We start from the raw sequence: 27,988 nt of genomic DNA, 5'->3' as shown, positions 1-27,988 counted from the left end.
TCCCCCTCTCCCCGCCTCAGTTTACTCAACTGCAAAATGGGCTTCCCACCACTCAACATCTTCAGTTTGCTGCAAGGGTTAAGCGACCGCGGGCTTGGGCCTGGGAGAAGTGGTTTTAAAATAGGAGCTTTTGATTCTTAAATACAGAGATCAAACTGGCAAGAGGAGAAGTGGATGAAAGAGATAAAGGGGATTAAAAGGTACAAACTTCTAGTTATAAAATAAGTCACAGGGGGTGCCTGGGTGGCTCAGTTGGTTGAGCGGCTGCCTTCGGCTCAGGTCATAATCCTGGAGTCCCGGGATCGAGTCCCGCATCGGGCTCCCTGCTCAGCGGGGAGTCTGCTTCTCCCTCTGACCTTCCTCCCTCTCATGCTCTCTCTCTACCATTCTCTCTCTCTCAATAAATAAATAAAAATCTTTAAAAAAATAAAAAATAAAATAAGTCACAGGGATGAAAAGTACAGCATAGGGAACATAGTCAACAAGATCACTACTGCATCGTTTGGGGACAGTTGGGGGCCACACTTATCACGGTGAGCACTAAGTAATGTACAGAACCGTCGAATCACTATGTTATACACCTGAAAATAACATAAAGTTGTATGTTAATTACACTTCAATTAAAAAAAAAAAGAGGGGGAAGCTTTTGTTACCCCGGTCCCTCCAGGAGAACGACAGGGTAGGGTAGGCCCCCAGCCCCTGTGTTAATGTTCCTGGTGAGTTGTTCAAAGCCCCACTGAAAGGAGAGACAAAGCTGGGCAGGGCGCCAGGCCCTTGCTCTTCCAGAAATCACAGGGTGAGGTGGCCATAGGCCTGTGCACTGCTTCCCACCTAGGAGAGAGTCCCCTTGGCTTTGCCATGGGCTCCCCACTTCCCCACCTCACCACACCACATCCTGTTGCGGTCCTGCCAGAGAAGGAAGTGGAATCTGGGGTCCAGTGTGACCTGCCCATCCTGCCAGGATGTGAAGCAAGGCCCTCCCCACTGCCCGGCCCCAGCAGATAAAGGCGGCCTGGGCCAGCGGCGAGCTCCTAGCCGTCCCTGCGGGCCTCACCTGCCATGTCCGCCCCTTGTGCGCTGCTCGCCTGGGCCCTCCTGGCTCTCCTCGGACTTGGGCTAGGAAGGCCTGGAGAAGACCCCCCAAACCCCTTCTGCCCTATAGTGCCCCGGAGAGAGTGGATGGCCCCGGCGTCCAAGTGCGCCAAGAAGTTGAAACTGCCCGTGCGCTACGTGGTGGTGTCGCACACGGCCGGCAGCCCCTGCAACTGCCCTGCCTCGTGCCTGGAGCAGGTCCAGAACGTGCACAACTACCACACGGGGGTGCTGAACTGGTGTGACGTGGGCTACAAGTGAGTGCGGAGGGGAGGCAAAGGCCGGAGCCCTAGCGGGTGGAGGGAAAGGTGTGCAGGCCAGAGGAACAGCCGGCGGATCTAGAGCCCCCTGGCTGACAGCCCCCGCCGCTTAGGCAGCGTCTGCGCGGGCTTGCTTTCTCCCCAGGGCGGGCACAGAGGACTGCGCGTGTGAACGCGGCACGCAGGTGCTAGGAAGAAGGGAAAGGGCTGAAGTCCAAGCTCGGCTCCCCGGAGGAAGGGACAGAGTACCAACACAAAAGAAAGAGCCCTCTACACTGGAGTCCCTTCATAAAGTCTGCCGCCCCTGTTGGGAGGCAGACAAGCAGGCGGGTTCAGCGCGGGGGTGGGGGTGCGGTCCAGTCTCAGCTCTGCTTGTTGCTGGCTGAGACCTGGGGCAGGGTCACGAACGCTCTCCCCACTTTGGTTTCCTCTCCCTCCTCTGCCCCCACCGGGTCACTAAGTCAGCCAATACATACATGCAAAGCCCTTAGGACACCACCGGGCATGCAGTGGGAACCCCCAAGTTCATGGGCTCTTGCCCTTAGGCACTTACTATGTGCCAGGCCCCGCCCGGGTGCTGGCATGGGGGAGGCATGAACAGTGCAAACCTGGCCCAATGGGATTTAAAGACCAACGGGGAAGAACAAGTGGGAAACAAGCAAAGGCAACCAGATGAATTCAGAGGGTGATGGAAGCAATAGGGCGGGGCGGGGGGGGGCGGAGACTCAGGTGGCTTTGGGTTGGGGGCCCAGGCTTCGACAAGAGTGGTAAGCTGAGGGTCCAGCCGGGGTAAAAGCTATGAGGGCAAGTGGGAGGGTCACGCCTGAAGGGCAGAGGTCAGGATGGCTGGAGGGAGCTGGGAGGAGTGACATGAAACGAGGAGGACCGGATCGGCAGGGACCACGGTAAGGAAGACGGGAGCCATGGGAGGGATGTGAGCCTGCTAGGTGGGAGCAGCTCCCCCTGGCGGCTGTGGGGAGAACAGCCTGCAGGTGGGTGACGGCAGAAACAAAAGGCCTGCTAAGATCTGCATCTGGGGGCGGTGCCCCCCAGCTCCCTTTCCGGGATAACAGGCCGCGGCCCCATACAAGGGCTTCCGCAGCGAGTGAACTTTGAACCCTACGGGTTCTCAGACCTTGGTATACACCAGTCACCGTACTGGAAATCCAGGTTCCCGGGTTCCGCCCTTAGAGATGGCTTCCAATAGGGGTGGGGTGAAGCTAGGGAAGCCGATGACCTCATTGGAAGTCTAGACGCCTCCGAGGTATCCCCAGCTCTTCTGGCTCAAGCTTTTACATTTCAAAGGCTCCAAGTTCCAGGCTTTGTCTCCAAGACTCAGGTGCTCCGATGCTTAGGGTTTCCATGAGGTAGTGAAGACAAAGCTTGGCTCCCCAGCCTCTGGCCTCAATCGTCTTATAGAAAAGTAGGCTGAAGTCTCTTTCTCAGATTTTAGGATTTAGAGTCTGATCCCAACATTCTGGATCTTCCTTCTTGTCACATCACATTCTGAGTCTCAGTGTCTTTACTTATAAAAAGGGTTCTTTACTCGACCCACCTGGTGGTGGTGGAGGTTTAAACTAGATGCTTCCATTTCACAAATACACAGGGAGTCCCAGTTGCCTGTGCCAGGTGTTGGGGCTGTGATAAAGCCATAAGCAGCCCAGTCCTGGGGGCCAGCATCACCATAGAATTTCTAGTCTCGTCAGAGCCAGATTCTGAGTTGGGCTTCCTGCGTGGGAGATTCAAGACCCAAAGATTCTTAAGTTCCAACATTCTTTACATCCTTGGTGACTGTGAGAGCAAGAGGGCAGAGACAGCAGATCTTGAAACTCCAAAATGCGGATCTTCTAGTTATTTCCAATGTGCCAAATCAGACTCGCTCCATCAAGGCGTGTCAAGTGAGTCTTAAGGATCTGATGCCAGGGCTGGAAACTTCCAAGAGGCAGATGCTGGGACTCCAGAGTCTGTATCTGGTTATGATGCCAGTCCCTGAGTCCCAGATCCTGTCACTCCGTGTACCCCAGCAGAGGAACAGAAGGCAGGAAGCAGGCTGGGCCAAGGGCAGAAGAGCTTCTCGGAGGAGAGTTCGGAGAGGCAGGGGTCTATGGGGCATGACCTCGGGGACGACAGCAGCACCTGCCCCAGAGGGCTGCCTGAGAGCATTCAGCAAATCAAGAGCTCAACAGATCCTCCCAGGGGCTGGAGGAAGCAAGGAATGGGATCACATGGGTGGGAGTTCCAGGGACCCGGGTGAGCATCCGGACTCTGTCCCTGTCTGGCTGTGTTGTGTGACTATGGGCAGATGTCCCCACCTCTCTGATGCTCCACCTGCAGAATGGGGGCAGTACGAACTCATGGATGGCCGTGAGGGTGTAGTGCTGTGCCTGGCACGTTGCAGGGGCCAGAGGCATTGGATGACAGAAGAGGGAGGTGTTGGGGGGAATTGTGTGTGAGTAGCAGGGGGCAGGGGAGGGGGGGGATGCCCTCCCTTACTCATCAAGCCACCCCACCCCCACCCCCACAGCTTTCTGATCGGAGAAGATGGGCTCGTGTATGAGGGCCGGGGCTGGGACACCAAGGGCGATCACACAGGCCCCACCTGGAACCCCATCTCCATTGGCATCTCCTTCATGGGTAACTACATGGGTAAGCGTCCAGCTGTTGGCATGGAGGGCCGAACTGCGGTCTGGGGGAAGGCGCCGCGCGGTATGTAGTCCTTGGGAGGCTCTGCCACCTCCAAGCTCTGTGACATCAGGCAAGTTGAGTCGGCTTCTCCAAGCCGCATCTCCTCCTTTGGATAATGACCATTTCTTTGCAACTGCCTGGTTTGGGCCAGGATGAGTTAATCTGCATACAAGTTCTTCGGCCAGTCCGTGGCTCGAAGGAAGTGCCTGATAAACAGCCACCATCATGAGTAGGACCCGGAGGTCTGGGGGCAGAGGAGGGAGGATGGGCTCTAATCTTGACACCTGCTGAGGGCTTAACCTGTGCCAGGCCCTGTTCTGTGAGGGCTTTATGTAAAAGGACTCGTTTTCTTGTCCCACAGCCCTGAGGGCAGGTGCCATCATTCTCTCCTTTCGCAGATGAGGAAACTGAGGCACAGCAGGGTTAAGTCCCTGCTAGGGGACTGGCAGACCCAGTTCTGGGCCCCAGTGGGGCAGGGTGCACAACTGGAAACACGACCCCACACTACCTCTGTCCCTCAAGGAAGCCCCAGCCTAACTCCTGCGTCTGTCTCCCCCCAGAGCGGTCACCTCCAGCCCGGGCCCTCAGGGCGGCCCAGAGTCTGCTAGCTTGGGGTGTGGCTCAGGGAAAACTGAGCCCCACATATGAGGTCAAAGGACACCGGGATGTGCAGCGGACACTCTCTCCAGGCAACCAACTCTATGAGATCATCCAGACTTGGCCACGCTACCACGAGTGAGACCCTATCTCCTACACACCCGGAAACCCCACCGCCTCCCCCTCCAATAAAGGTGCAGCTCAAACTGTGTTCCCGTGTCCCACCCCATGCCTCCCGTCCCTCTCTACCTCCCACAAGACCCCAGCCGTTCCCACCCGCCCCGGGCCCAGCACTCTGTCCTCGCTGGTGCTCAGAACCCAGAGGCCCCAACCCTGAACCAAGACCCCAGAGATCCCAGCTTGGAAGGAACATCACAGCTCAGAACCCAGGTCTCAGGCCAGAGCGCAGGAATCAGCACCAAGTTGGCCCAGATGTCACTGACGGCAGCTCAGGGGTCCTGTGGGGCCGTGAACCATGCTCCAAGACACCCCTTCTCTACCACTCGGCCAAAGATATCCTGTGCAACATCCCTGCTTGGACCCCTTTGGGGTTGAGCTGCTCACTACCACCCCTCAGATCCACCCCTTCATTGCTTTAGAGAGTATGCAAGTTTTTCCTGACCCTGAACCCCAAAGTGCCTCCCAGAGACATGCCCAGAAATACACCAGGTCCCAATTACAGCCACCACCCAGTCCTCATTTCTCCCGACTCCAGCCCCACCCTTCAGTCATAAGCTGAAGGAGCCCAAAAGCAAATAGTTATTTACAAAATGCACATACCTTCCCTCCCAGCATGCAGTGTATGGCGGAGGGGGGTGGGGTCAAGGCTTCACACACCTGAAACCCCAGTAGCACCAGCAGGGAGAAGCCTGAGCGGGGCTGGAAGGAACCGCCGGCCCCGCCCCCCCGCCCCCCCCCCCCCGAATCCAGCGGTGGGTGAAGGATGGAGGGGCAGTACTCCAGGTCGAGGTCACGACCGTGTGTCCAGTCGGTTCATATATTCCTGCAAGGCCTTCAGGCGGGCGTCTATTTCGGCCATGTCTGCTGCCTGGTGGTCGGAGCTGTACTCTGTGAGAGTGGGTGTGGGTGCAGGGGCAATGAGGGCCCAATACGCTGCCCTTGGGCTGGGTGGGGGGCGAGGGAGGGGGAGATGTGGAGTCCCAGGCTCACCTTTCATAGGGACCCAGCCCCCGAACTGGTCAGGCATCTCTGATGGCGGCTGCGTTCCAGAGGGGTGGGCTTCTGCTGCTGGGGGAGACAGGAAGGGGGGGTTAGATACGGTATCCTCCCTCTATTCCTGTCTCCCAGATCCCACTGGAAATTTTGAACCTAAGGACCTCAGAGAACAAGGGCTGACGCCCACTGGGCACTTACTAGATGCAAAGTCACCTCCTGGTATCTCCACCAGAACCCTCTCAGATGAATACTATTACCATCCCCATTTAACTGATTAAGAGACTGAGGCTGAGAACTAGCGTGAGCCACACAGGTGATAGGAAGGCGGGGCCAGGTTTTAAGAGCTGCCAATTTGAGGCCAGGGCTAGTGCCCTTAGCCAGTATCATCTACCCCACCCCACCCCCACACTCCCCTCCAATCCAATGATCTCAAAACATTCTGCGTCCAGACGCATTTCAAAAGACACCTCTGCGGAGCGCCTGGGTGGCTCAGTCGTTTAAGCATCTGCCTTCAGCTCAGGTCATGGTCCCAGGGTCCTGGGATCGAGCCCCGCATCGGCTCCCTGCTCGGCGGGGAGCCTGCTTCTCCCTCTCCCACTCCCCCTGCTTGTGTTCCCTCTCTCTCACTGTGTCTCTCTGGCAAATAAATAAATAAAATCTTAAAAAAAAAAAAAAAGAGACACCTCTGCAACCTGAGTCCCCCAGAATGGAATCATGGGCTTTTGGTGGTTTCATGCTGCCCCTACCTCCTCCAAGGTCCGGGGAAAGACACTCACCGTGCTGGACCCGCCCCAGGTTGTGGGGCTGGGAGGCTTCCCGCGGTGGTGAACTCTGACAGGAGAGAGTATTCAGGAACCAGCGGGAGGAGCCTTGGGCACCTCCCACCTCGCCCTCCCCGGTGGTTTCAAGGATCCCGCCTCCATCACCCAAACCTCCCTGCAAAAGACTGTTTCTAGCCTCCCCAGACACCCGGTTGGAGGCGGTCCTTTCCCCGCGCCCAAGTTTTACCCCCTAGGAAGGGATTCGGAGAAATCCTCCAACTCGCTGCAGGAGCCGGCGGATGAGCAGCGGCTGCGGAAACTGTCCACTAGAGGGGGGGAGGAGAGAGTGAGCCTCCCGCGCTCGCCGGGGGCGCCCAGCCCGTCCGCCCGCCCCGCGCGCTACAGCCCAGTTACCCGAGGAGCTGCGGTTTCGGGAGCGGTTAGCCGCGTCCCCTCGGCCGCTCACGGCAGCGGGGGGCCGAGCCTGGCGAGACCAGGAGATGGACGGGCCGTCCCCGCTTCCTCCGCTGCCCAATCGGTTCCGCTGCTGCTGCTGCCTGGGGAGCGGAGAAGGAGATACCCACCTGTGTGCCCAACTAATGCTAGGAATGGCGTCGCTGCGGCCCTGTGAGCACAGCTGAGGTCACACAGGCAAGGGAAAAAAAAAGGGCTGCGGACACACAGACCGGGTGGTGGGGGTTAGGGGAGGAGGTGGAGGTCAAGTGAAAAGCAGGCGCAGGTAAAGGGAAGGGGAGAGATGGAGCAGGTGACAGATGATGGAGACAGATGGGAGACAGGGATGGATGAGAGCACAGGTCGGGTGGCCAGGTAAAGGGGCAGGAATATGGGCAGGTAAGGGGGAAATGGGCGCTAACTTTATTTTGATCTCTCTCTGCTTCTTCTCCTTGGCTTTCACAAAGGCTGTGGGGTCGAAACGGGGCACGCGACTACCTAGAATGGGGTGGGAGAGTGTGGAGAGAAGAGGCTGGGTCACAGGAGCACGCCTCCACAGCTCCAGTCCATCCCCCACCCTCCCACAGGCAGGGCAGGGCACAGACCTGTGGGCGAGGGTGAGGGGCGGGCAGGGCGGCCTCGACTCCGGCCCCCCCGGCCGCTCTCCCGGGAAGAAGAGCGGGTGGCACCGCGACCGCGCGATGTGGAGCGCTCCCGCGACGACGAAGCCCGATCCTCCCGGGCCCGGGGCGGCGGCACCGGCGGAGTCCGTCTCCTGGAGCACAGGGCCCACTGTCAGTTTCCCGCCGGCCAGCTCCTATGTCAACTCCTATCTCAAGCCTCTTCTCGGATCACACCATCTCCGAACCTTCAGGTCCATCCCACCATCAACTCCTAGACATTCACGCCCTTGCATACGACCCTCACAGATACCTTGTCCCAGGCTCTGCCCCTCTCGGAGCCTCAGAGAACCCCCCCAAAAGAAACTGTCACTTCCCTACATCCGAACAAACCCCCTTTACCGGGCCCTTCTTCCTGAGGTCTCCCACAGCTCCCTAGAGATCCTTCCCAGTATTCCATCACCCACCCCAATAAATAACACTGGACGTCAACCAGATCCCCAGCAGTTGGGCCACGCCCTTTCGCTCTACAAGATCCTCAGGTCCCACCCCTTCCCCCGGACCTTATCTCCAGCCCTTCCTCCTGACTGACTGACGCTTCAAGCGCCGCCTGCCGTGTCCAGCTTTCCGCCCCATGCAGTCCATCAGATTCCTTCCACCCCTCCATCCCCGCCCACTCTCAGCCTCCGCTCCATTCAGCCCCGCCCTCCCACCCAACAGACTGCACCTCCTCCCCAGGCCCCGCCCCCCCAGCCCGCAGCCCCTCAGCAGCAGGGTCGCAGCTCTGAGCCCCCCGGCCCCCGGCCGCGTCTCTCACCCCCTCTTGTACACCGCCAGCTCGGTGTTTACTGTCCTAAGCCGGGCGCGCAGGCTCCGCTCCGAAGCCTTCACCTCCTCGAGCTGCCAGGAGTGAACAGGGGCAGAGGGGGCCACACTGAGGCCGAGGTCCACGCCCCACCGGCCACCCCCGCCGGCCGCCCCGCCCCCTCACCTCCTTGGCCAGGCGCCGGCAATCCTGGCTGCGGCGGCCGACCCCGCGGTGTCCAAGGCCCCGCTCTTGCCGCAGCTCCAGCTCCAGGCCCCGGACGAGCCCACGCAGCGCCTCGGCCTCCTGGCGCGCAGCCCTCCCTGCCAGAGCCTCCTCTCGAGATTGGCCCAGCTGGGCCTCCAGCTCTCGCTTCTCGGATGCCAGGCGTGAAACCCTGGGGGAAGTGGGTAGAGGGAAGGCAAGAGTCGGGAGGGGGGGCTCTCAGGATCCCATCATTCTCACTTCTTCATGGGGTGGGCACGAACCATTCACCTGCTCCAGGAACGGGGAAACGCGGCCCCACCACTCCAGCTTCCCCTGTGTTCCCGTCATCTCTCCTCCTCCACGTCCCCCACATGAGGAGGAGCACGGCCACATCACTCCCATTCATCCCACAGGGAGGACATAGCCCTGCGAGTTCCAATTCCAAAATAAATCGTCAGTCTGTCCTTCTCTATACCCTGAACGCCTAGCGCGGAAGTCCCGGCCTTAGACCCCCCCCCCCCCCCCGAGGCCTCCCAGCCAGGTCTCACTACCTCCTATTCACCAGAAGACTCTAAAATGCAAATCCAATGGGGCACCTAGGTGGTTCAGTTGGTTGGGCTTCCGATTCTTGATTTTGGCTCAGGTCATGGGTCCTGGGATTGAGCCCCACATGGAGCCCCCCATCAGGCTCCACACTCAGCATGGGGTCTGCTTGTCCCTCTCCCTCCCCTGCTTGTACTCTCTCACACAATTTCTCTCTAAAATAAATAAATAAAAATTAAAAAAAAAATGAAATGCCAAATCCAATCAGATCCCCTACTATGCTCGAAACCTTCCTTGAGGAAAAGATGTACACACAAGGCTATTCATTACAACACTATTCGTAATAGCAAAAAGAGTAGAAATAACCAAAATGTATACCAACAGAAAATAAGTTGAATTTCTATGGTATATCCACTAAACGTCCTAGCCAATGCAATAAAACAAGAAAAAGGGGCACCTGGGTGGCTCAGTCATTAAACGTCTGCCTTCGGCTCAGGTCATGATCCCAGGGTCCTGGGATCGAGCCCCGCACTGGGCTCCCTGCTCAGTGGGAAGCTTGCTTCTCCCTCTCCCCATTCCCCCTGCTTGTGTTCCCTCTCTCACTGTGTCTCTGTCAAAATCTTAAAAAAAAAAAATTAACAAAACAGTCATTTGCAGATGAAATGATTATAAAAATTGAAAATCAAAGGAAATCTACAAATTATAAGAAATACGAAAACGGACCAAAGTTACTAGATACAAAATCAACATATAACTACAATTATAGGGGCACCTGAGTGGCTCAGTTAACCAACTGAGCGCCTGCCTTCGGCTCAGGTAGGTCATGATCTCAGGGTCCTGGGACTGAGCCCCGCGTCAGGCTCCCTGCTCAGTGGGGAGTCTGCTTCTCCCTCTCCCTCTGCCACTTCCCCCTGCTCCTGCTCTCTCCCTGCCTCTCAAATAAAAAAAAAAAAATCTTTTTAAAAAATTAAATACATAAGGGGTGCGTGGGTGGCTCAGTCGTTAAGCGCCTGCCTTCGGCTCAGGTCATGGTCCCAGGGTCCTGGGATCGAGCCCCACATCGGGCTCCCTGCTCAGCGGGAAGCATGCTTCTCCCTCTCCCACTCCCCCTGTGTTCCCTCTCTCATTCCTCCTGCTTGTGTTCCCTCTCTTGCTGTCTCTCTCCCTGTCAAGTAAATAAATAAAATCTTTAAAAAAAATACATAAGTACAATTATATAAACATCAACATGATTTATATATAAAGAAACCATTAGCAAAATCATCCAAAGATGAAAAAAATCTAACAAAAGTATGATGGAATAACATCACTGAGACATTAAATAAGACCTAAATAAATGCAGAGGTAGGTTGTTTATATATTGGAATACTCACTATTTATATAGATTTCAGCTTCCCCTAAATTACTCTATAGATTCAATGCAATACTAATAAATTTTGGAGTGCCTGGCTGGCTCAGTCAGTGGAGCATCTGACTCTTGGTGTCAGTGTTATAAGTTCGAGCTTCATGTTGGGTGTATTTTTATTTAAAAAGAATAAAATCTCAAGCCTATTATTAAAAAAAAATTCCAACAAGTTTATGTTTTTGTATTGAAAAACCTATTGATTCTAAAATTTATAAGTCAGAAGACTTGCTCTACCCAGTATCAGCCTAATTATAAGGCTACAATAATTTTAACGGTGTGGTGCTGGCACAAGCGTAGACAAACCAATGGACCACAGAGCACAGAACCTCACCTGATGCACGATACATAAACAAACATTCTTTGTGAGAAAGGTGACAATGGCTAAGCAGTAGGGAAAGGATACTCTTTTTTTTTTTTTAGATTTTATTTATTTGAGAGAGAGAGAGATAGCGAGAGAGAGCACAAGCGGGGAGGAGAGGGAGAAGCAGGCTCCCCACTGAGCAGGGAGCCCGATGTGGGGCTTGATCTCAGGACCCTGGGATCATGACCTGAGCCGATGGCAGACGCTTAACCAACTGAGCCACCCAGGCGCCCCAAGGAAATGATACTCTTTTCAATAAATGTCACTGGGCTGATTGACTGGTAATGTGAAAAAAACCATAAAAGGACACCTAGCTCCCCCAAAATCAATTTCAGGTAGATTGTAGACATAAATGTGTAAAGCAAAAGACAAAAAAAAAAGACAAAAAACTATAGAAGATGATATAGGACCATATCTTCATGGTACTGGGAGAAAAGGATTCTAAGAGAAGACATAAAAATGACTAACTTCAGAGAAAAAATTTCTAAACTAGTCTACATAAAATTAAGAACATCTGTTTATCAAAAGGCACTATTAAGAGAGTAAAAAGTCCAGCTATAGAGGGCAAGGAGGTTTCTGAAATACATAAAATTAAAAAAGGGCTCATATCCTGACTATATAAAAGAGCTCCTGGAAATCAGTAAGAAGTAGGTGACAGAAGAAAAATAGACATGGTGGGTGAATAGACAGCTCACAAAAGCGGAAATCCAAATGGCTACTAAATATATGAAAAACTGCTCAACCTCATTGGTAATTAGCAAATAAAAAGTACCAAGAGATCCTGGGCTGATGGGACCTTAATAAGAAGGAACCAACCAGGTCTCCACATCCGAATTCATTGGCCCCAACGCCACCTGACCGTGAGCAAGCACACAGCACCACCTGGAAGGTGTCTTGCCAGAAACCTAAATCTGACCAGCCTATAGGTTTAACAACTACTTCACAGGAAATACAGGGGACAGGGGAATACATTAACCATGGAGATAGAATGAAGTATTTAAGAGGAGATATGATGTCTGGGATTTGCTTCTCAGGGAGAAGGGAGTGCGTAGATCAAACAAGATGGGCAAAATGTAGGTAACCATTGAATCAGGGGCACAGGTACATGGGCATGATACTATTGTCTACTTTTGTGTGTTCTTGGAATTTTTCCTAATAAAACACTTCTTAAAAATCTGTGGCTCCCCTATATTCTCCAAGGAGCTTCCCATTCAGCCCCATCTAGAGGACTTCCCCCTTCCCTTCCTCTCCCCCCACCTTCTCTGCCGCCAAGTTTCTCTTTGCAGATCCAAGTCCCTCCTCCTGGAACACTTTCTCTCTCCCTTCAAACGTCACATCCCCTGCCCCCAGCGACGTTAGGTCACGTCCCTCTCTTCTCTGCTCTCGTGGTTCTCTGTACATTTCCTTCCTCGAGCTGGCACTTACTGGTGTGATTATGGGTTTTCCGTCCGGACCCCCACTCCAGCCATCTGGTCACTGTGAGGGACCTGAGCTCTGTGGCCAGGCTGACTGTGTCTGACTCTACTCCACCTATTACAAGCTGGGTGACCTTATGCAGTTTGACCTCACATCTCTGCGAAGTGCGACGATAATAATAATAATACCTACCTATAAGGCTGTGAGAAGCTACGAAGAGTGCTTGGACCATGTCTGGCACGATGTAAGGGCTCAAGAAACAACTAGGGCCAGGCAGTGTGCCTGGGACACAGTATGAACCAGAAAAATGTTGGCTGGATGAATGAATGAATCTGGAGTCTTCCCAAATTCCCTCACTCCAGTTAGGAAGAGGAAGTTGGGAAGAGAAAGATAAGAAGCCACTGACCAGCTATAGGATCTCAAGCCACCCTCGCTAGTTCCGGTTCGTTCTGAAGGGCAATGGGCGCCACGCTGTGGCCAGTCCGGGAAACACATACATCCACACACATCAGAGAGTCCCGAGGATGAACTGAGGCTAAAGGTTATCCTGCTTCCCAGCAATGCACAACCAAGCTCTTCCAGGAAGACCCACAAGGCTCTCCAGCTCCATAAGCTCCCACTCCTCCCTGTCAGCCCCAACACTCAGTCCTGGCCTAGGGGCCCAGCAGCTGCCAACAGAGCTCAGCAGCTAAAGGAAACAAAGGGGGCTTGGTGCTGGCTGCCTGGATTCAAGGTCTAGCCTGGCCATATTACTTACTGTGTGACCTGGGGCAAATTCTCTAACCTCTCTGGGCCTGTGTTCCTCCTCTGCAAAATGGGGACAACAGCAACGCCCACATTGCAAGAATTAAAGGAATAAAGTCATAAAGCACTGAGCAGAATCCCTGGCACACAGTGAAATGCTCAATAAATGTTAGCTGCTGTAATAATTGTTATTGTTATTACTAAAAATATTGGGGCATCTGGGTGGCTCAGTTGGTGAAGTGTCTGACTCTTGATCTCAGCTCAGGTCTTAATCTCAGGGTCATGAGTTCAAGCCCCGTGTTGGGCCCCAGTGTGGAACCTACTTAAAAAAATAAAAAATAAAAACAAATAAAAATATTATTTGCTCCCCAATGGGTGGGGCCTCCTCCAGATGGGGATGGAATCCCTGATTCAGCACCCACAGTGCATAGCACATAGTAGGTACTCGGAAATGTGCCAAAAAGCCTTTGCTTTCTTCACTTTACTCTTCGAGTCCCCTTGTTTTCACCACATCCTACCAAACACAAAGCCTTTGCACATGCTGTTCATTCTGCCTAGAACGCTGTTCCCCACCCCCTTCACCTGACCTACCCCAAGACCCCATCAGGTTCCTACCGCAGCCTCCTATAGCACAGACCACCTTTTCTGCCTAACCCCATTTCTGCTGGCAATGTTATACTCAGGTGATTACGTGATCAACATCCATCTGCCCCCTGGGCGGGCCACTACGTGACGGCAAGGAGGGGGTCAGTACAAAAGAGGCACTAGATAAAGCCCTACCTCCCACCCTGTCTTTGTGCATGCTGCTCCCTCTGCCTACAACACCCCTCCCTTACCAGGCAGGCTCCAGTCTCCCCTCCGGGCTTCCCAAGCTCCACCCACCGTGAACTGTCACTATCTGCACACAGAGCTATCTTCCATCACTGGACTGGGAGTCCCAGGAGGGCAGGGCCAAGACTGTCTCAGTCATTGCTGTGTCCCCAGCACCACCCGACGCAAGGCAGGCACAGAGGAGGGGCTCAGAACAGATATTTGGTGAATGAGGGACCACCATTCTCTCAGGAGTGCTGAGCACAGGGCCCTGCGGTGCCCAATAGGATGCCTCCCCCACCCAGCCCCAACCACCTTCCCTCCCAGACTCACTGCTCCCTCAGGTGCCAGATCTCAGTCTCCCGGGTGTCCCGAGCATCCTGGCCGTCCAGCCCTCGCAGGCGGCCCAGCTCCTCCTTCAGTGAGCGGATGATGCCCTGCAGGACCACAGGGTCTGGCTTGCCCTGGTACGGGAGGGGCAGCGGGTAGTGAATCCTGAGGGAGGATTAGAACCGTGGCAGCTCAGAGGCCAAGAATCTGCCCTAGGGTAGCTACCAGACCCTGAGAGCCTTCGAGTATGAAAACCCCCAATTCCAAAACCTCACATTCTTAGAGGCGTACATTCCGAATGCAGCTTCAAGCCCACTCCCTGCTCCCCTACCCCTTGGCCAGCCGGCCAGCCCTCAGACTCCCTTATCTAGCAATCCTGCATTGACAGGCCTGGTGCCGTCTGAACTGACTTCCTTGTCATTCACGGCTGTTGGAGTGAACATGGGTATTATGTTACCTGCCGCCAAGAAAAGTTCTAATTCAGATTCCACAGGCATAGATTCTAAATGGCCTGACCTGTCTCACCTCTTGGCTAAGGAAAGATAGGGCACCTCGATCAACTGCACCACCAGATGCTATGCATAGGGAACTGACAACTTCCCACGAGAAAATCCAGGTGCTATTATCAAATGGGGCAGATACCATCCCTGGTTACCCAAGAGCCATTCCCAGCTCTTTTCCGCCTTGCTGCCTCCCACTAAACAGACTGAAAAAAGCCAGCTTGTCATTATCCCAGCATCCCCTACATGTGACCGCTTGTGGCCAAATATTAAGGAAATGGCCATAAGACCATTTCTGGCCAAATATTATAGGAAATCTTTTGGGCATCTTCTAGGAACACGTTTGTTTTCCTGATAAAAACAGTACATGCCATTAGCCAGTACAGCCCTGTTCTCTTCCTCTTGCTTTGATACAGAAGCCATGCCTGGAGGGCCAGCAGCCATTTTGTGACCATGAAGAGAGAAGGATGGAGGTCAAAAGCCAACACATTAGGGATGACAAAAGGAAACAAAACAAAACAGAAGGAGCCTGAGTCCCTAATGAAACTGCTGGGTAGTAGCCACCCACCTTGACATTTTGTTGTGTGATAAACTTGTTTGTTTAAAGCACTAGTAATAGTTACTCTGCTACTTATAGCCCAACATGATACTAAATGATACAAATCTCAACACTGAAGATTCCAAAGGCAACACACACACACACACACACACATACACACACCCGCTACCCCCCACCCCCACCCCCGCCCAGCCCTCAGGGAGTTCCTGAGTTTGAACCACATCCCCTCCCACCTGCCAGTCCCTTATCCCCACCTGTCAAACTCCACAGAGTAGATGAGAATCAGGTAGCGCTTGGAGTTGAGCTGGGCCGATCTCGAAGCCAAGGGGCCCGGGCGGCCCCCCATCTTGCGATTCCGCAGGGACTCGAGATCTGTGTAGGTCAGCAGGTCAAGGGTGACCGACTCACTGCTCTGTTGAAAGAGGATGGGAGGAAATGCCAGGAGTCCGGACATAGCCATACCCAGAGCACACAACCCACCTACCCAGGCCACTCCCCATCCATTCTTTGGACTCGCTGGGCTTTTCCTACACTGAGGCCAATGATCAAGATGGCCCTGCCCTAGGGGCTGGCACAAGGACGTCAGAAGGAGAGACTGGAAAGAACCTAAACGCTCAACCATGGGGGGCAGCTTAGTGCTATGGCTCTCCAAGTCTTGTCCAAAGACCCCTGGGGGTCCCCGAGACCCTTTCAGGGAGTCCATGAGGTCAAAACAATTATCATACTAATACTAAGATGTCATATGCCTTTTTTTGCTGTGCTGACATTTATACCAATGGTGCAAAATAATGGTGGGTAAAAGTGAAGGTGCCCATTAGCACAAATCAAGCCAGCGGCATCAAACGTACTAGTAATCACTGTAGTCTCTGTTGCCACACAGTTTCATTGGGGGGCCGGGAAGGAAGAAGAAACAAGCAAACCTAACACAGGAAATCAAGCCTAGAATGTTCCCTCTTTTTTTTTTTTTAGATTTTGTTTGTTTATTTGACACCGAGAGAGCACAAGCAGGGGGAGCAGCAGACAGAGGGAGAGGGAGAAGCAGGCTCCCCACTGATCAGGGAGCCCGACATGGGGCTGAATCCCAGGACCCTGGGATCACGACCTGTGCCAAAGGCAGATGCAGACGCTTAACCGACTGAGCCACCCAGGCGCCCCAAACCTAGAATGTTCCTGATGAAGCAGTAAAAATTATTAATATTTTTGAATCTCCATCCTTGAGTACATGGCTTTTTACTACTCTGTGACAAGAAAGGAAGCACACATTCTGTGGCATTCCAAAGTATGACAGTTGTCTCAGGAAGAACACTTGTGTAATCGAGTTTGGGGCTAAATTAGCCGCTTTTTCATGGAACACTATTTTTACTTGAAAGAACGACTGACAGACATAACTATGGTTATTCAGACTTGGATGTCTGGCAGGCATTTTCTCAAAAATGAACAAAGTCAGCCTGTCACTTCAAGAAAAACAGCTAACGGTATTTGGTGCCAATGGTAAAATTCAAACTTCACAGCAAAAATTAGAATTTTGGAAACCTTGGATCTGCCACTGTGTGCTTGATAGCTTCTTGATGTTGAAAGACTTCCCTGGTGAGATCAGTGAGGATATTAACAAACGTGACTTCCTGATATTGTATAATGAAATGCGTCAACATTCAGAAGATCTGTATAACTCAGTGAACTGTATTTTCTAAATGACCAATGCATGATATCATAAAATGGATAAAAGATCCAAGTAAAGTTCAAGATACATCGATAGATTTTAATGTAACATAATATGAAAAGTTCATTGATAGGCCTTTGGACTCCACACTACAACAAATCTTTAAGAAATTACCACCTGTCCACTTTTAGTATGTTAGCAAAGAAGGATCTGTACAATTTCCTGATTAAAGGACTTGCTTTTCCAACCACATATCTATGTGAGTGAGATTTTCCTGCATATACTTCAACCAAAACATATCACAAAAGACTGAATGCAGAAGCACATATAAGAATCTAGAAGTTTTGGGGGCACCCGAGTGGCTCAGTCTGTTAAGTGTCTGCTTTCGGCTCAGGTCATAATCTCTTGAGTCCTGGGAACAAGCCCCACATCAGGCTCCCTGCCTGCTTCCTCCCTCTCCCTCCTCCTCTCCGGCGGCTCCCCCTGCTTGTATGTACTCTCTTCTCTCTGTCAAATAAATAAAAATCTTAAAAAAAAAAAAAAAAGAATCCAGGAGTTTTTTATTAAGCAAGACATTAAAGAGATTTGCAAAAACGTAAAACAATGCTATATTTCCTATTTTATTTTGTTTTAGAAAATGTATTTTTCATAAAAATGTTATTTAACATATAACTGGTTTATTACAGTGATTTTTCAATGAATTCATAAATATCTTTAAATTATTCTCAGTTTTAATTTATAAAACAACTTAATCTATAATATGGCAAACAAATATTGATAGCTAAAATCTGCATAAACAAAAGCTTTTTGATGTCCTCAATAATTTTTAAGAGCATAAGAGGTCATGACACCAAAAAACTTGAGAACCACTGGGTTAAACAAATCATGCCACATGGGTATAATGGAATACTAAGCAACCACTAACAAGGATGACAAACTCACAAGTTGATGACAATAATAAAAAGACAATATCTGTAAAGCACTTATGAGCCAGACACTATTCTAAGCTTTTTACCTAGAACTCATTTAATCTTCACCACACTGTGAAATAGGAACTACTGTTATCCCCACATTACAGTTAAGAAAACTAAGGCATGGGGCACCCAGTGGCTCAGTCAGTTAAGCATCCAACTCTTGATTTCAACTCAGGTCATGATCTCAGGGTCAAGAGACTGAGCCCCACATTGGGCTCTGCACTGAGTGTGGAGCCTGCTTAAGATTCTTTCTCTCCCTCTGCCCACCCCCCTGCCCGTTTGTGTGCTCTCTCTCTCCCTCTCGAAAGAAAGAAAGAAAGAAAGAAAGAAAGAGAGAGAGAGAGAGAGAGAGAGAGAGAGAGAGAGGGAAAGGAAAGAAAGAAAGAAAGAAAGAAAGAAGAAAGAAAGAAAGAAAGAAAGAAAGAAAGAAAGAAAGAAGAAAGAAAGAAAGAAAGAAAGAAAGAAAGAAAGAAAGAAAGAAAGAAAGAAAGAAAGAAAGAAAGAAAGAAAGAAAGAAAGAAAGAAAGAAAGAAAGAAAGAAAGAAAGAAAGAAAGAAAGAAAGAAAGAAAGAAAGAAAGAAAGAAAGAAAGAAAGAAAGAAAGAAAGAAAGAAAGAAAGAAAGAAAGAAAGAAAGAAAGAAAGAAAGAAAGAAAGAAAGAAAGAAAGAAAGAAAGAAAGAAAGAAAGAAAGAAAGAAAGAAAGAAAGAAAGAAAGAAAGAAAGAACGCACTAAGGCGTGGAGGGGAAGTAACTGGCCCAGGGCTCCCAGCTAGTAAGTAGCAGTGAGGAGTCTGACTTCAGAGTTCATGCTCTTGGCCATTATGCTATACTGCCTACACATAATAAAATGTTAACAGTCTAAAGTAGGGGACAGAAAGGGGATTATAAGAGACTGTCGCTTTCTAAATCACACACTGTCATAATTTTATGAGTGTGAATTTTATCTATAATCAGAGAAATAATGTAGTTCATAGTTTTAAAATGATGTCTAAATAGCATCCCTGCCACTCTAACTTCCAACCTGATTTTTTTTCTATTAATACTTTTAACTACTTGACATTATGTATTTTTTCAATTTTTTGTTTCTCCAACTAGAATGTCAGCTTTGTAAGGACAGGAATTTTGTCTCTTTGGTTCACTGCTGTATCCCAATGTTTACCACAGTACCTGGCACACTGTAGATACTCAGTAAAAATGACTCAAATGAGTACCTATATTCACTGATATGGCGAAATGTTTATGAAATATTGTTGAATCTTTTAAAAGCAGGTTAAAGAATACTTTGGGAAGTATACCAACTATATAAAATTATACATCTGCAAATACACACACACACACACACACACACACACACACACTTTCACAAGTAAACAAAGAAGTGGAAAAATAGCTGGAGTGATTTTCACCAAAATATTAATAAAATATTACCAGGAATGAGTATTAGGAGCCGAGTGATTTTTACTCTCTTCTTTACATTTCTCTGTGACATGAATTTTCTACATGAGAGTAACTATCACTAGGATCAGAATAAACCACTTACAATTGGGAAAGAAAAAGATAGCCCTGTCCCTTTAAGGAAAGAGAAAGTAGAGGGTCTTGCATTCATCAGATGGGCATCTACCTCCCCAGGGATCCAGAAAACAGAAACCTCCCCTAGCCCCCCAGCCCTGGCCCCTACCTGGGTGAGAGCAGACTCCAGCATGTTACAGAAGATGTTGAACTGTTTAAAGTTCCCCGTCTTGTGAGTCAGATCTTCAATGACTGGGTAGAGAGAAAAGTCCTTCCTGGAGTCTAACCACTTGCCCAGCCCAAGATCAATGCATCCAAGCTTTTTAACTTTCCCCAATTCCAGTGCCTCTGGCCTGAGGGATGAGCCCTCCACGCCCCCTCCCCACCTCAAAGAGTCTCTGGTCAGGTAGAAGAGGCAGATGGGCGGGTTCCGGGTTGGTCTCATCTTCAGGGATAAGGTGATCCCGGGGAAGGACAGATGAACCCACCCCAGGCTGGCACACTCACAGCTGGCATCGAACTCGCCCCGCCACTGATCAGCCGTCATCCGGTCCTCCACCTCCAGCTCTAGCACGTGTCCAGACACCACCACCCGCACAGCATGCTCCACACCCCGGAAGATGTAGTCCACCTGCAGGCCAGCTGGCTGGTCCATGGCCAGTGTCGCTGGAGAAAGGGAGGAGACAGAGACCCAGAGGGGCTGAGAGCCCAGGCTCAGAAGCTAGAAGGCCAGAATTCATATCCTGGCTCCACCATTTACCAGTTTTGGCACCTTAGGAAAGAGATTCCCTCTCTGTGCCTCAATGTCCTCATCTGGAAAATGGGTATAATAATGGTTATCTATCTCGCAGAGCTGTCATGAGGATTAAATTGGACAATACACATAAAACCATTTTGAACTGTGTCTATGTCCAACACATGCTGGCTAACAGAATATATGATTTCTGACAAGAGAATCATGATTAATACTATTATTAATCCTTATACTCATTATATATTAATTATTCATTCATTTATTCAAACATTTGTGGGGGGGAACCGGGGTGGCTCAGATGGTTAGGTGTCTGCCTTCGGCTCAGCTCATGATCCCAGGGTCCTGGGATCGAGCCCTGCATCGGGCTCCCTGCTCCACGGGAAGCCTGCTTCTCCCTCTCCCACTCCCCCTGCTTGTGTTCCCTCTCGCTGTGTCTCTCTCTGTCAAGTAAATAAATAAAATCTTTTAAAAAAATTTTTTGTGGAGAAAAATCAAGCTGCATAGGGGGACAGAGAGTACTGAGGTCAGACAGGGCAGATTTTAGGTAGGTGGTCAGGGCAGGCCTCCCTGAGGAGGTAACCTACAGGCAGAGAACTGAAGGAAGGTAGGGAGCATGCCAAATGGCTATCTAGGGAAAGTGGTCCAAGTCGAGAGAATAGCAGCGCTATGTATTATCAATGATACACTTAAATCATGTCCAATGAATTAATAATCTATTTTATTAATTGGTCTGTTGTAAGCCTAAGTACCTTCTCTTAGCCAATAGGGCTACCACTCGCTGTTAGTTCTATGAGGTGGAAGAGAGGAGCAGATCTCTGCCTTCAGCCTGGATTTTAGGGGATGATTCAGAATGAGAGCCCTGGGTTGCCTGAGTTCCTATCTAGCTTTAGCTATGTGCACATACACGCAAGTTACTTAACCTCTCTTGGAGCCAGATTCCTTATCTTTAAAGCACATGCCATCCTGGGTGCTGGGGATATGATGAGAAACCAGATTATGCATGCCCCTACTCTCAAGAGGGCAGCAACAGTCAGAGGTATAAAAATTAAAAAAAAAAAAAAAGTGAAGTAGGGGCGCCTGGGTGGCTCAGTCATTAAGCATCTGCCTTCAGCTCAGGTCATGATCCAGGGATCGTGGGATTGAGCACTGCTTTGGGCTCCCTGCTCAGGGGGAAGCCTGCTTCTCCCTCTCCCTCTCCGCCTGCTGTGTTCCTCTCTTGCTCTCTGTCAAATGAATAAATAAAATCTTAAAAAAAAAAAAAGTGAAGTAGTGGAAAAAGGAGATGCTGGGGGTAGGGGTTGCTCTTTTAGCTAAGGTAGCCAGGGAAGGCCTCTCTGAGGAGAGGCCTGGAGAGGGGTAAGGAGATGTGTGAATATCTGGGGGAAGAGTAGCCAGACAAAGGGAACACCCAAGCAAGAGCTCCAAGGTGGGATGTTCCTGATTTGTTCTAAGAACAGCAAGGTCAGCATGAGGGAGGGACAGAGATGAAATATAATGGGCCAGATGATGCTCATGCAGGCCTCTGTAAGCCCATAGAAGGGTAACAGTGCTCATCTCCTTGGATTGGTGTAAGGATTAAATGAGTTAATCATGTTAAAATCCTTGAACAAATTGAGCAATGCCTGACACACAGCAAGCACTCATACACATACTGGCATTATTATTATTATCATTATCATTAGTTCTTTGTTGTCGTGTCTTGAAAGGCAGTACAGAAACAAGGCAAGCCCATTTTTCTCCCCAGTGTACAGATGGGGAAACTGAGACTCAGTAGAGTCCCACAGCTGCCCCAAAAACAGAGCTACCCAGGGCTGCCCTAAACCAGATCATGGGGACCCCTCCAAAGCCTGGTCTCCTTCTCTCCACCACATCCTTTGCTCCTCACACTTTCCCCAAGAAGTCCTCCTAAAGGATGATATCAGGAAATATAATATTGTGAGGCCAGAAAATGAAGAGCCCTGAAACTCAAGGTCAGTGTTTTTTAACATTTTAAGAGTCTTTGTGCCTTTGATAGTCTAATGAGATCTCTGAACCCTCCCCAGATAAATGAATAGGCCCACAACCCTTTGCAAGTAATTTCAGGGGCTCCCAGAATACCACCCTGAGGCCCATCCACAGATCCCCTTTCTCAAAGACCCAAGGACAATCGCCAAAGCCCCAGACATTCTGGCAGGCTCCTCTGTCTCTAGACCCAAGCTCTTAAGTTTATTTGGGAGAGGGGTCGGGGTCTCTCGTGTTTGGAGGCGGCTGATGAAGTCGAGAGACCTCTTCCCCTTGAAAATCCATACTCTCACAATTAGGCACTCTCACATTCTCTGTAAATTCAGAGGTGGGGTTAAATAGTCCCTGACCTATAGGCAAACAAACTGCTACACGTTTCAACGTATCTCGCATCCCCTGGTCCTCAGGGCGGGTGCCAGGCAGCGCTGGCCCCGCCCCACCGGGTGTCCTAGACCCCGCCCCCGGCCCCGCCCCTCAGGCTCCGCGAGCCAATCAGCAGTCGCGCCGTTCTGGTTACCAAGGCGTTGGAGGTACCTGCAGAACGCCTGAGGAGAGGCACAGCTTCACTGCCCAATTCACCAACCCCCCTCGTGGTACCCAACTCCAGGTTGGAGAGAGGGCTAAAAGGGCCCGTCCCACCCCATCTCCACTACCAACCCGGCCCTGCTCTCCTCCTTGCCCACTTCCCCACATAAGCTCCCCATTCTCTTCCAGAGAATAGCAGCCCTTCACTAAATCACAGGGCCTCTCCGTATCCAACTGCCCTGATGTCATTAGCCTCCATCTCAGTCCCCAGATATTAAGCCTCCGAATATTCCCCCCCGAATTCCATTGTCCCTTTACACACACCTGCCTCCGACACCTCCACAAACTTCGCCCGCTCCCCTCCCCTCATCTTCTCTTCTTAGCTTGTCGTGAGCACTCAACAATTGCTGATGAAATAAACCCCACACCTCGGCCAGCTCCCCATCACTCATTCCCCAGAGGGCCTAGAGATTCTGGACTCCCTTCCCCTCCCCGCTGCAGAACCTCCCTCCCTCCATATTCCCGCCTCACCCCTTCTACCCCGTTCCCCAAACCAGCCCTCTCCACTTCCTTCCCCAAGTCCCTTACTGCCATTCGGCTCTCCCAGAATGGGGGCAGGGGGCCACATTCCCCTTCTCTGTACACCAGCCCCCATGTTCTCCTGGGGTTTCCCCCATATTCTACCTGAATTTTGCTCCCTCCTATTATTCCGCCTGGATTCTGCCTGCATATTCGCCCAAGGTTCTACTCCACAGTGGGGATCTACCCCATTCTCAGCCTGTCTTACATTATCCCCATATTTCACCTGGATTCTGTTCCCTCCCAAATTCTAATGTAAACCCTCTCTCCCCCTCCCCACATTTTCCACCTCTCTTCCCTGCAGAGCCTTCCCAGGACAGCCCCCCCACCCAATTCTGGGATTCCCCAGGCCCCACGCCCCTCCCTCCTTCCACCCCCCTGCCTTGTCCTTCTACCTGCATCCTCCATCCTTGCTCTGTGACCAGTGGCCCATCCTGGTTGCTGGTTTCGTTCCAGTCCCAGGACTCTCCTAGCTCCTCTGCGTCTCAGCTTCTAGACCCTGCATTCGAGGCCCCGCCCTCGCCAACCCGTGACGTCAGCACTTCAACCTTGCGAGCTCCGCGTGCACACCCCAGCACCACACTCTGGCCCACACACCTGATCCCATTTCTCGGGCCTCGTGACATCACGGCTTCAGCACACACGCACATACACGTACGCACACGCACGCGCGCGCACACGCACAAGCACATTCAGCTTTCCGACCCCGGGGCCTTTCCCTCTCATCTTTCACTAAGGAGACTCCCCTCTCGGTTTCCAGGGTTACATCACGGTCCCTGGCTCCTCCTCCTCCCAGTAGCGCTCCCTGGATATTTCAGACTTCACATCCCTCGCCCTAGGGTGGAAGCCGAGAACCTCCACGCTGGGTTCCCCCAAAACAAATCCACATCACCATCTCCCACACAGGACACGGGTAAATCACCACCTCTGTCAGCCCCCACCCCTGATGGCTATTTCACACTGTCTGCAGCACTCTCTCCCGCCAACACCCCATATTTCAGCCTGGCCATGACCTAGCTGGCCTCTCCTATACAGTATACCCCCCCCCGCCACCTTACATACACACACTGGCCTGGCCGGAGTGACCCCTCCCCGCCATGTGAGTGAGTTTTAGCTGGCTAGAATTCCCCTCCCTTCACCCTGCACTCCCCCAGAATATAGACCAGAGCCTCCCACACTGTCCCCCTGGAATATATAAACACAAAAATCTTTAAGGACTCTCCATGATCTGCCCCTCCATAGTGCACACTGCAGCCCATCACACACACACACACCCCAAATATCCAAACCTCCCCCCTACTACCACTCAAACAGGACTACGCACACCCATCAACCAGTGACTTGTCTTTAATTCTGTTCTCTGGTAGATGCTGTAACCATCCCCCATTTTACAGAGGATGAAACTGAGATTTGCCTAGAATCCTGCAGTGAGGGGCTTCCCATTACCCAGCTACCTTTCCTCCCATAACTCTCTGCTCCTTTCCCTCCAGGCACCAATTCTTATGTGTGGCCTCGGACCTTAAACATGACACACACTGCGAGAAAGGGACTCCTGGGTTCAGCTCCTGCTCCACCACTTACCCACAATGTGACCCAGGGCGAGGCGCTTAGCCTCTCTGGGCTTTTTCCCACCAGTAAAGTGAGGATAATAAGAGCGCCCATCTTACATAGGATGATTGTGGGGATTAAGTTAATTAATACATGTAAGGAGTTTCAAACAGTGCCTGGCACCTGGTCAGCTGTTTACCATCTGTGCAACCAGCTGACGATTAGTTGAAAGACCAGAGGCCCAAGAGGGCAGAGCCATTTTGATCATTCTTGTACCTTCAGCACCCTGGGCCTGGCACAGATCAGGGACTACTTGTGAATTTATGCGAGATGCCAGGAAACGGGGTTCTAGGCACTGGAGATACAGCCAACGTCCTCTCCCCTCAGCTCACTGCTTTGTCACCAGGTCCCAACTCCCATGTCCATTCCTACAGGAAGCCCTCCCTGACTCCCAGGCTAGGTAAAAAGCTGTCTCAATCACCAGTGTCCCCGGCACTGCTTGGCAGAGAGGCAGCCACAGAGGGGTAGTTTAACGATGAGGGAGCTCCAGTCCAAGCTCCGAACTGGTGTTTCTTCAAGAGAGGACTGCAGACCTTCAGCATGAACACGGGTGCTTGACTTAAAAAAATGCAGGATCTTGGGCATGATCCCAAATCTACAGAAGCAGAACCTCTGGGGGTGGGCCCAGGAATCTGCATTTCCTACAAGCTCCCCCAGCTCTGAGATCTGAGAGCTTCTGCCCCTGGATACCCTTCTGTTTCCTCCCAGTTTATTACCCCATCTTAACCCCACCCCCCCACCCAAGACTCTCCCAGCTCACAACCCTGCCCTATACTACAGGGAGCTTCCCCCTCCCCGCCCAGAAATGGTGATGATGATGGTATAACACAAGTAACACTTTTCAAGCATCTATGGGCCCTTCTAGGTGCTAAGCTCTATATTCTCATGGAGTCAACACTCTGGTGGGGGGTGGGAGTCTAAGAAGCCAGGGGATATAAACAAACCCTAATAGATGTTGGGTACTGGTAAGTGTTACTGAAGAAAAGCAAAACCAGGTGATGAGGCGCCAGGAAATAACAGGAGCTATTTTAGCTTGGGTGGTCAGAGAGGGCCTGTTTGTGGATTTGACATTTGAACAGAGACCTAAGGAAGTGAGGGAGAAGCCATGTAGACATCTAGAGGGAACATGATCCAGACAGAGGGCACAGCAATGACATTCCCCAGGTGGGAACGTATTTGCTGTCTGAAGAACAAGGAGGCCAGGGTGGCTGAAGCAGTGTCAACAAGGGAGAATGGCAGGAGTTGAGGGCAGGCTGGAGGGAGAACTGGATCCGGTGGAGCACTATGAGCTTGGCAAGGACTTATACTGTGTGAGGTGGAAGCCACGGGAGTGCCTGGATCGGGCAGTAACATGATCTGACTTTTGTTTCAACAGGAACCCCCAACTGTGGGGTCCAGGGCAGAGGCAAGGAGCCCAGCGAGGAGGCCACTGCAACAGACCAGGTGGGGCAAGTGATGGCATGACTCAGAGCAGCAAGGGAGGTGGTGAGATACGGTGAGATACGGCTGGATTCTAGAAGTGTTCTGTAGACCCATGAGATCTGCTGATTGGCGGATGGCACGCAGGAAAGGAAAAAGGGAGAGTCAAGGACAACTCCAAGGTTTTTGTCCTGAGTACCTGGAAGAACAGAACTGCCATCAGCTGGGTTTGGAAGAGGGAAACTACAAGTTTGGTTAGGGACAAGTTTTTAAAGCATGGATGTCAGCTGGACTTCCAAGTAGAGAAGAGTCAGCCATTGGACAAATGAGTCTGGAGTTCAGAGAGATCCAGACTGCAGACCGGCACTTGAGAGTTATCATTATATAAAGAGCATGTGAAACCAAGAGACTAGGTGAGTGGTACAGACAGAGAAGAGATGAGGTCATTCTAAGGATGCTAAAGCTGAGGCACAGAGGGTTAAAGAATTTGCCCGAAGCCACCCTGACGTTCAGTGGCAGGGCCAGTGGCAAAGCCAGCACTTAAGCTCAGGCAACCCAACTCCAGAGCCCACAGCCTTAACCAGAGGGAGGTGTGTTAGGAAGTTTAAGAGTAACTCATACAAAACCTGGCACATAGTAAGCCCTGAGTAAACGCTGCATGTATCATGTGGCTTCACACCTCCCTAAAGCACACCTCCATCCTCGAAGTCCTCACTCATTCTCTCCCTCCGTAGTGCTTCAGCTGCCCTCCACCCAAATCAAAGCTTGTAACTCATCCCAAGGACCTCCGATCCTCCACACCGCACTACAATAATCCCTCGCCTCAAAACCTCCCGTTAAATCACAAGGCTATATTACAGGGGAATTTCTGTATTTTACCGCCTGCTGTCTCCAGCTTTACACACTTTCCCCCATTACAGACCCTCCTGCAAGATACAAAACATCTCCCCCAACCCCCGACTCAGATACTGCCCTCTGCCTCACAAACCACCGTCAACGTGCCTATCCGTGTTAAAGGTCACCCTTCCCGATTCCTACACTGCCCGGTCAGCTGCCCGCCGCAGCCCACCCTCCCCCAGAGCATCCCCTCCCCCCAGGATCCCCACCCTGGCCCGCGCACCCGGCACTCTCGCCGCCTCTCACCTTCTCCACAGACAACCCTCCTCGCGAGCAGTTCAACTGCCGAAGCTCCAGCCCCGCCCCAGGATCCGGCCTTCTCGCTTCTGACTGGCCCTGGCTTACTCGCAGCCAAGTTCTCATTAGTCAAAACAGACGCCCGTCACTCCGTGTCCCGCCTCAGAGACGAGCCCGCCCTCCAAAGCTTGCAATTGGCCAACTCGGATGAGCGATTCCTAAATGGGCCCGGTCGTCCGTCTTCTCTCCAATCATTACTGGCTAACTCCTACTGCCAGTCATGCAAAGAGGGTTGTTCCTCGGAGGGGGAGGAAATCCTGGAAGTAGCCCCTTGACTCCGCCCATCACCCCCTGCCGCGGACTAGACGCGCCCACGAGGAGGGGCGGGTTGGAGGAGAGGCGGCGGCACATGCGCACGGGAAGGTCTTGGCCGCCGCGGGTCCGGAAGCTGCGGGCAAGTTCTAAGCGTAAAGAAGGGCAGAGGTTTATCGTTGCTCAGTG

The 27,988-nt window shown here is 51.5% G+C and overlaps 2 protein-coding genes across 2 annotated transcripts; one reads left to right on the top strand and one right to left on the bottom strand.

The window, feature by feature from the left end:
- The first annotated feature begins 1,009 nt into the window (after window positions 1-1,009).
- Window positions 1,010-4,845, top strand: PGLYRP1 (peptidoglycan recognition protein 1). Its single transcript, XM_028087902.2, has 3 exons — window positions 1,010-1,349; window positions 3,877-3,998; window positions 4,598-4,845. The coding sequence occupies exons 1-3, from the start codon at window positions 1,060-1,062 to the stop codon at window positions 4,774-4,776; spliced, it is 591 nt and encodes a 196-aa protein (XP_027943703.1). The 5' UTR covers window positions 1,010-1,059; the 3' UTR covers window positions 4,777-4,845.
- Window positions 4,846-5,361: 516 nt separating this feature from the next.
- Window positions 5,362-23,232, bottom strand: CCDC61 (coiled-coil domain containing 61). Its single transcript, XM_088027671.1, is given in 15 exon segments — window positions 5,362-5,702; window positions 5,805-5,828; window positions 5,831-5,882; window positions 6,587-6,641; window positions 6,819-6,897; window positions 6,986-7,128; window positions 7,447-7,522; window positions 7,630-7,799; window positions 8,462-8,544; window positions 8,636-8,846; window positions 14,269-14,430; window positions 15,579-15,736; window positions 19,637-19,719; window positions 19,975-20,133; window positions 23,072-23,232. Coding segments are annotated over 15 exon segments (1,599 nt in total). The 5' UTR covers window positions 23,118-23,232; the 3' UTR covers window positions 5,362-5,604.
- Between the last annotated feature and the right edge of the window lie 4,756 nt (window positions 23,233-27,988).

The sequence above is a fragment of the Eumetopias jubatus genome, unplaced genomic scaffold (genome assembly GCF_037043125.1).
Source record: "Eumetopias jubatus isolate StellerSeaLion01/CBP00866 unplaced genomic scaffold, mEumJub1_p1.0 scaffold_10, whole genome shotgun sequence".
NCBI classification, from domain to species: domain Eukaryota; kingdom Metazoa; phylum Chordata; class Mammalia; order Carnivora; family Otariidae; genus Eumetopias; species Eumetopias jubatus.
The sequence above is the reverse complement of the archived record's forward strand: the minus strand, read 5'-3'. Positions and strand labels throughout refer to the sequence as shown.